Source organism: Physella acuta, unplaced genomic scaffold, assembly GCF_028476545.2.
Source record: "Physella acuta isolate Inbredline_101_S28 unplaced genomic scaffold, ASM2847654v3 ptg000991l, whole genome shotgun sequence".
Taxonomy (NCBI): domain Eukaryota; kingdom Metazoa; phylum Mollusca; class Gastropoda; family Physidae; genus Physella; species Physella acuta.
The window spans coordinates 66,576-75,773 of NW_026732508.1; the positions used below are offsets into that span (position 1 = coordinate 66,576).

At 36.1% G+C, this 9,198-nt stretch overlaps 1 protein-coding gene across 1 annotated transcript; it reads right to left on the reverse strand.

Moving 5' to 3' along the window:
- Nucleotides 1-2,791: 2,791 nt before the first annotated feature.
- On the reverse strand, nt 2,792-9,198 carry LOC131954366 (endoglucanase E-4). Its single transcript, XM_059317992.1, has 8 exons — nt 8,834-9,198; nt 7,777-8,267; nt 7,404-7,559; nt 6,787-6,997; nt 5,526-5,662; nt 5,107-5,279; nt 4,021-4,168; nt 2,792-3,324 (listed from the first exon to the last, which is right to left on the reverse strand). Exons 2-8 carry the CDS (start codon nt 8,256-8,258, stop codon nt 2,868-2,870), a joined length of 1,764 nt encoding a protein of 587 aa, XP_059173975.1. The 5' UTR covers nt 8,259-8,267; nt 8,834-9,198; the 3' UTR covers nt 2,792-2,867.

Here is a 9,198-nt window from a genome sequence, read left to right on the forward strand (position 1 = left end):
CATTGATAATAATTAGCACACGACTTGACACGGGACCCACATTTTGACTTAGTGGTTGGTGGTGAATTCGGTGTGGCTGAACTCGGCTAAGATTATGTTATTTGATGAGCTCCATGAAATACATATCACTGCACGGACTATGTTGTGTAGAACTTGAATTTTGAGGCCTGTTTTTGTGGTATCAGCCAAGGGCAAGACTTTCCTACACTCCGATCTTTAAAACACGTTGAACTTTCTTCAACTATTTCTCCCTATGAGTAATAAAGTTAATTTCATTAAGACTAATCTGAAATAGTTTACCAAAATATATCTTATTTAAATAACAGAAACAATATCAATCCGTATATTTTTTACAATCTTTTACTTATTTCGCAACGTCTGTTTTTTTTTGTTTACAATCGTAGAGCCGGTCGATCTAGTGAACGCTATTATGTAAAATATTTCGTGAGCGATCAAAGCTTTTATGAAAGAAAGCAAATATTTTTTTAATTTTCTTATTTTCAGTGCATTTTAAATTTTGTCTTCAGACAGCTCAATTCATATTTATTAATGAAAGGTCTTAAACAATCTCCATGCAACTCATTTTGCTACAAAAATTCATTTTTTTTTATTAAACCCAATTTATTTATTTCAGAGAACAGACCATTGCATCTCTCTGATTAAAGAAACAAAATCTGTAAAAAGTTAATGTGACGTCTATCCAGCGAATCAACTTTTCCATCTTGTATAGCCTCAGGTTGAAAACTCTCACTGATTTTATACTTTTGAGACGAAGCGTTCGTGTGCGTCACAAATTCAAATTGAAAAAAAGAAAACTCTGTCAAGGTAACCTGTGTTATAACATTTTGTGTTTTAATTGAGTGATCTCCCATCACAGGGGGAAACTATCCAAAGTTATTAGAGGTATGAATGACAGTAACTAAATTGTATTAAATATTTTATTCTAATACACGAGAAATACATCCAATTATATACCCATATAAAAGGCTTATATATATATATATATATATATATATATATATATATATATATATATATATGTATAATTTGGTACGTCATTTATTTTTTCTTTCCTTTTCGGAGTGTTGAAAATCAAGCTATATTTGTTACGACCTTGGTGTTGCATAATACATTTTAGATCTACTTCCAAAGTTTAACATATTTTACGTAAGCGCTGACAGTTCATATGAACTTATCCCTTATCTTATTGAGACTGTTTTTTTTTATGTAGATTTTGTTACATTTAGTGCAGACTGCAGGAGCAAAAAAAATTAATATTCTTCTATCTTTCAATAGCTTTTTGACATTAAACGAAAAAAAAATGTTTTGTTTTACATGGAACGCAAGTTCCAGCCCACAGTGTACAAAAATGTGACTGTATACACACTCTAACTTCTTGTACACGTATATACTTAATTTAAAAAATTAGTCTGATTAGATTTTATATTGCAAGACAGTTGACGACAAAATAATATGAATGAAAATTTTCTTTTATATTTGTAACTCTTTAACAATGAATATTAATTTGCACCCAACAGCTATTTTAAGTTTGATTTTTTTTAATCAATTGTTAAAACTAAAAGTAATGCAACAAAACTATTCATAAATTCACTATCTTCGTTACTTGCATAACGTTTAATTTGCTGGGTCTGAAGGTTGTTGCTTTTTCTCGTTTGAACATAATCATTTTAGGGCCTGACTCGTGTTAAAATAAAAAATAAAAAGACAATAAATGTATTAATCATAACCGATAAAACAATCAATTATGAAATATATCTACCATACGACCAGTTTAACCGTGTTTGTCGGTGGGGGGAGGGGTGAATCTAGATACGTCAATATGAAACCAACAAAAAACTAACTGAAGTAACCAACATTGTAACTAACCGAATCGCAATAGGTTATTGTTCTATATAAAAGCTGCTTTTTATCCTAATGTGGTTTATTTTATCGTTAATTCGGCTAATAGAAAGATAACCATAGTTGAGTTTGTCTAATCCTTTGTAAATAAAAATATAGTATTTATTTTATTTGGTATCATTTCATAAAAATAATTAAAGAAAGCGAAAGAGAGAAGTGGAAATAATCGACTTTTTAAATTTTATCTTTCGTTATTTAAAATTAAAAGAAATTATTGTTTTACGTATAGCCATTTTCTACAAATAGGGCATTTTCGTGTACCAAAACTAAATATATTATAATTATATGTGCTTAATGTCCAACCCATAAGAGGAAGCACTAAAATGTTCTTTTTACATAGGCGCTCCCTGCATGTAACCTAAATACATTGTTCTATACATTATCTGATGTGTAACTCTCCACATTAACGAAGACAAAAGGTTTAAATTAGTACCTATGAATGATGGTCTTGATAACCAATATGTGCTTGCGTGTGAAATTATTAAAAGTATTTTTCTTATATAAGATATTTCCCAGTAGGGTTTCTTAGCAATTCAATGAATTGTTTTTTAAAGCCACACAAACATACAATAACAACATAAAATACCAACACAGTTATTATACGCATATTAACAGTGTGTTGTCATACACTTTTACTTAAGCAGGACAGAAGTAAAACATCTGTTCTTGCTGAGACGATACAGTTTCGATATTTGCGATTTTCAGATTTTTTTCCGCAATTCTGAGGTGATCGAGCATAATAGTACACATATAGAAATTAGCTCCAAAATGAATTTCGCCATTCAAGAAATTAATAATTACGTTCCTTGATATGAAATTAATTCTACAAAAATTATTCAAAACGCTAACATTCAATAAACAAAGCTGGTGATAAAATGGTTAACAAATAATTCAAAGAATCATTCGTTATTTTATTTTCAAAGAACAAATCAACAGGTAGTTCTACTTTATCTACCATTAGTAGTACATGGGCATTTGTTGTTGGTTGCAGGTAAGCTGTTGATTGCCTGGAGATGGGCGATTCCTGCAAGAGCTCCATGGAAACCAGAGTTATAGTCCGTCGCTACCTCGTTCAACACGTAATCTGTCCTGACGTCTTGGTAGTTATCATTCGCTTCCGGCCCGCCAACAATGGCACCGACCAAAATCTGAGGGCTTGGTCCTGGGGCGGTCCGCTGAGCGTCACTGCATGGCGCGGGGCGGTTTGGACAAGACGCGCCCCTGTGGTGAGGTTGACGTGGATACTTTGATCCATATCCAATCTGGAAACTGTAACATCCACCGTCGTGGCTGTTGTCGCCGAGGATGTAGTTGATCTGTTCGACAGCCCACTTCCGGTATTTGGCGGTGTTCAGCCCAGACTCCGCAGCCAACAGCGCCATAAAAGCAGCGTTTCCGGCATACCTAGACGAGAAACAACCCGCTTATAGCATTTTATACAATTTGCCATAAATCACACACAAAAAAAGAAATAACAAATTAGTAATGTCTACAGGAAATTTTTAACAATATTTTATTTTTACGTATTGATATTTCCGAATATCCTATGACGACTGGGTGTAGGTTTAAGATTTAAGCTCAACATAATTCACACAATAAAGGATATATCTATTCAATGAGCCAGTTGCATTCATCACTAAATAATTATAAATTCTTAGATGTAATATATACATGTGTTAACTGGTAAAATAAATGTTAGCCCTTATATGATGCTAGCATTAGCTACCCAATTGAAAGGTTTTTAACCTCATTCGAGTTTGTCATCCGTCTACATAATAACTTGTAAGTTCTCTGTCCATTTATATTTAGTTACTATTACATCTTTTGTGATCCCCCCCCCCCCCCTCTATTTTTTTTATCAGCCAGTTAGTCCACTTTCCACCCACATTTTACTGAAAACCTTATACTTAGTTGAAATTACATCATCTGTGATACCCCTATTTCCTTTATCAGCCACTAAGCCTACTCTCCATCCACATTTAGCTGACACTCCCTCTTTTCGCAATTACAACACTCTACTCCCTTGTTCTTAAATACCATCCTTCAACACCTGTACCAAAATGCCACTCCTATTACCAACCTGCCAACCCCTATACCAACCTGTTGGCGCCCCACTTGTCCCTCCATGCCAACCCACACGGTGTATACGTGATTCCACTACCGGGCATCCAACCCTCCAGGAAACCAACCACGGCGTTCTTGTAGACGGTGTTCTGTGTTTCTTCGTAGAGGATTAACTGGCAGGCGACTAGAGCAACATAGAATTTTACATCAAAACATGCCTTAACAAATGACTAGAGCGACATAGAATTTTACATCAAAATACACCTCAACAAATGACTAGAGCCAAAAATATTCTATTGGAGGAAATATAATAACAATGATACTTTTTGAAATACAGTAACACACAACATGTGACACAACATATTTTTACATAATATCATATTGGGGCAACATGTCTACCAGAGACATACATAAAGCTTTAGCTAATAATACACACAAACTGATGATTCTACAGTTGTTTAGCAGCTTGTTTCTAACAGTAGATTTTATATCACAAAACATAGTATTGGTGTGGACTTATGTTGTGAATAAAAGTCAAATATACAAAAAAGAATATTTAATGAAGGGGAGGAGGGAGGCTGGAAACAACAAATAAATTGAACAAGGACACCAGACTATTTAACTAAGCTGTTTTTCCGACCTATTTATCTAAATGTAGGATAGGTTTGGATTAGTTCTTTGGGAGTTGTCATAGAGTCATAATGAGTGTCAAATCAAAAGACGAGTACAATGAACGCTCAGCTCAAAAACAACTTCCATGACCAAAAAAAAAATAACAGAAAATACATCCAACTAAAATCTCAGAAAGAATATCCTAAAAAATATCTCCTTGAAGCAAATTTGACACGGAAAAAGAGTCACTCAAGCTCGGTGCCTAAGTGTAAACCCCCAAGGAAAGCGAAAAGAGGGCACCCAAGACAGAACTGAAGACAACAAAGGTGTCTTCTGAGGCTGCATTTCAACAGCCGAGAACCAGACAAAATAGAATATTGTAGTTAATGCGCTAAGCTCCACAAGGAGTTAAAATAGTTAAGTCACCTCCCCTTATTGCACGTTCAACAGATAGGTCATTCCCTCACAACTCCCAGTGACTTAAATCTCATAATTTTTTGATTGACTGACCTTTCTTGTCGTCCCAGCTTAGGGCCCACGCCCAAGCATCATCCACGAAGGTCTTGGCGTCGTCAAGGTACTGGGTGTTCTTTGTGGCCCGGTACAGCCAGGCACTGGCCTCACACATCTCATCTCTGTCACCAGTTGACGAGTAGAACGGGGCGGCCCCGCCGAATAGGCCCCTGTGGAAATATTTAGGGATAGATGGAGTATGCCCCTGTGAAATAATATTTAGCGATAGAGGGTGTATGCCCCTGTGAAATAATATTTAGGGTTAGAGGTTGCCCTGCGGAATGTCCCCTATGGAAATGTTTTTGTTTCATTTTGTTGTAGCACTACCCTTCGCACTAGTTCGCAATCCTCCGAGCTTGAAAAAAACTTCAATAGCAAAGTCTAAAAGTAATACTTGTGGTATTTTAGATTTTTACCTGTTTGCCTTGGCAAAAGAATAAAGACTTTGAGCAGCTGCGAGAAGCTGGGAGCTGTACGTCGTGTCACCTTTGGTTTTAAAGACAATAGATCCAGCTGCCAGAGCTGCGGCTGTTTCAGCTGCTATGTCACTTCCCTTTCAAAATAAAATACAATAGATTATACGTTCATATAGTTAGACACCTACTAACGTAAGGACAGTGTGTGAGAAGCAAAACTGAACTTTCAACTTAGGTCATGGATCAGGGTTTCGCTTTAAAATAAAGAAGGTTGGTATGTCGGAATAACTCGATTCTAGATTTAATATCTAGGCCTATAAAAACACAGTATTAAGTTATAATGGGCTGTTAGCTTTCGGCTAAAGGCTTACTTGTATAATTGTTTGTTGTCTCTATAATTGGAGAATGCAAGCGATGAATAGATTTAAGCTTTTCTTTATAGTTATTTAAATAGTGTATAATTTATTTTCTACTTTTTAGTGCATTATTACATAAAAGCTTGTTATTAAAAGTTTTTTTAAATGTGTTTTTGTTTTGTTTACATTTTGTATAATAACATTTATGCTAGCCTATCAAATAGCTGGAAGTCATCTTTTATGTCCCATTATAACGTGAAATCCAAATTGCTTTGCCCTTTTAAAAAAAAATTCTGTTTAATTACTGAAAATACCAAAACGTCAAATATATCGACTATGTTTTTAATGTTTAAAAAAATCCAGACAATCAGGATTTTATAACCATATTAATTTTTATTACACCGTGCATGATTCTTTAAATATTTAATGAGCCTTTCGAATACCTTTAACACTATGACTATTCACGGTAGCTTCGATTGATATGAGAGTTCCTAATCAAAATGATAACGCGTTTTCTAATCACTCAGGTGGTATTAGTACGGAACTTAAGCAGTCAAACTCAATTATTTCTTTTAATGATCTCATCCAGAACGTAGATAGAGGGAAACATCAAAGCATGCGATTGGCTAAAAATCATTTAGCTTTATTTGACATTTGATTAATTAATTAATTAATTAATTAATAACATGTGTTTTGCGCTAGAACGAAACCGCCTCATAATTATTATGACTCTGATTTAGATTAAGTGAATCACATGTTTTGCTTTGAAAGTTTGTTGTCCATCAAAAAAGTCCACAAAAACAAAGCTTCGTATTGCAACGTTACCTCATTTGCTGGGAGATTTACTTGTCTGGTTTTAGCCTGTACCTTGGTTGGAGCGCTGATGTTTTGACTTTAAGACCTACCTTATTGGAAGCGCTGACGGTCTGACAAGGTCTCGACATGCTCATGTCTTCAGGACGTCCCCAGTAGTTGTGGTCAGCCACGCCGTCCCCCACCTGTACGACCAGCTGCTGGGTCTGAGGGTTCCAGGCCTTGAGGAAATAGTCCAGTGGCCACTTGATCATGTCGTAGGCTTGGGTCAGCTGACCGGCCCTGACGTAACCATCCTGGAACCTGAGTGATAAGGTGTAGAGACGAAATTAAAAATTTGAAGAACTTGTGTGGTTAGATTCTGCGTGCTATACGTTTTTGCTAGATGACATCAGGAAGAGTGCGAGTTCTTGGCCAGGTAAAATTACGCTATTTGTGAGACTATGTGAATAAGTGACTTTGTTCTAAGCTGCCGTTAAAATATGACGATTTTTATTTTTTGTGGGTTTTTTTTTATTTATGTTCTAAATAAATGAATCCAAATGTGTTTTTTTTTTAAAATATATTTTGTAAAATTACCTAAAATTTGATTTTATTCTCTTGTAGATTAACCTGAAAATTTCGATTAGGATTAATCTGAATTTAAAGTAAGAGTAGCAGGATATCTTACTTAAGTAAACGACATTTGAAAAGACGGAATGAAACTGACCTGACCATAGACCACAGCAGGAGAGTCGACGACGCCGCCATGGGCAGACCAAACTTGATGTGGTCCCCAGCGTCGTACCAGCCCCCCACCACACAGTCGTATGGTGCGGAGTCTCCTCTCCATGGGATGGGGTTGTTGGCTGGTAGCTTGCCGGACCTGTGAATAAAAATAGATTGTTGGTTTCAACTCAAGTGTACTGGTATGTTGCTGGTCAGAAAAATCCAATCCACTATAAGTTAAGGTTAACAAAATGTGTTTCTTTGTATGAAAAAGTTAACAAATGGTTAAATGAGCAAGGCTTGGCGGAATTGTTTACTTCAGTCGTGTAAAATAAACTATTCTAGATCAAGTATTTGTTCTATGTTCATCTTACCTCTGGGCGTCGTAGAACAAAATTGACTTTCCCAGAGCAGCACCGTAGTCCTTGGTTGCCGTGCTACCACCGCTGTAAGGTGCTAACGTCACCACGGGCGCCTGGGTAGGAGCAGGCGTCACGCTCCCTGGCCCGTCCATCCCCTCGATGTAGATGGTCGTATAGGGCGCAATATCGCCAAAGCCGTGACCAAGGAAGGTGAAGCAGAATCTATCTCCGACATGTAGAACCGAATTGTAGTCCTTGTTGACAAGGAGGTACTCGGTGGGACTGATCTTGGTGGGCCAGGTCACCCACACCTCAATGCTGTCCACATTCTGGTTGAACAACAGGTGGGCCCTCCAGCCGTTCAGCTCCTTGGTGATAGAGATGCAAGGATCGCCTTGGAATCCGCCGTACCAGTGGTTGGTGATGGGGACCGTGGTGGCGCCCCATGTGGCCTGCACCACTAGCGACACCGTCAGAATTAAAACTGTGATCATCGTGGTAATCTGTAAAGAAATAAAGCGATGGCAAAAATGTTGGATAATTTCGATGTTATCACTTATTGTTAACTTTAACTATGTGTAATATTAATCATTCAATAAGGACTCCATTTAAAACTCTGATTCTCTTTTTAATCAACGTACAATATCTATGAAATGTGTGTAACATTAAAAATAATCTCAACACAAAATATATTTTTCTATCTTTGGACACAATTCTAGCAACACAAATTTAATCAGCTTTAATTAAACTACAGTTAAAACAAAATTTCACAATCAGTCAAATAAATAGATAATATAACCAAGTAAAGGAACAAACGCACAACCAGTAATGAAACTTACCCCGTAAAATTGTGCCAACACAAAAAAGGTTTTTATTTATATGTTTCTGTTTCCTTGACTAACACCAGATGGTGGTATTTACACCATTACTAACAAGTATCATACGATGTCATACAGGATCCTTACTGTTGACCCGTGGTTTGTGGTGAAATCGATTTGCCTGAACTTGGCTGAATTTGTGTTAATTGATCTGGCTAATTAAGTATATAACACTACACAAATAGACCTACGTATGTATACCTTATATCTTGTGTTTTATTTGAGGAAACGGCCCAGGTGTTATCCTTACCTCCACTTCGAGTTGATACAATGTGCTGCTCGTAAAATGCGTAGTACTTTCTCGAAATTTTCTTAGTTACAATTAGTTAAATGTACTTGATCGAGTCTAGACTAAAAGAATGTTCCAAAACCGTTAAGAAACAAATAACAAAAATATCTTTTCGCTGTGTAATTTACGTGTTATAAATCCAACAAGAAATAAATGAATACTGAACCAACTATTCTGACGTCAACTTATCACCATACATTTTAACATTTTGTTTAGCCTCAGGCTGAAAACGATAGCTGAATTGTTTTTAAACTATTTCAGCCGACA

Bases quoted from the DNA above. Each gene is read 5' to 3' on its own strand.
- LOC131954366 (XM_059317992.1), bottom strand. From the start codon at position 8,258: ATGATCACAGTTTTAATTCTGACGGTGTCGCTAGTGGTGCAGGCCACA. The intron at 5,663-6,786 runs GTAGGTCTTAAA...TTATTTTGAAAG, and splicing joins CCGTCAGCGCTTCCAATAAG to GGAAGTGACATAGCAGCTGA. The intron at 4,169-5,106 runs GTCAGTCAATCA...ATGTTGCTCTAG, and splicing joins AAGCTGGGACGACAAGAAAG to TCGCCTGCCAGTTAATCCTC.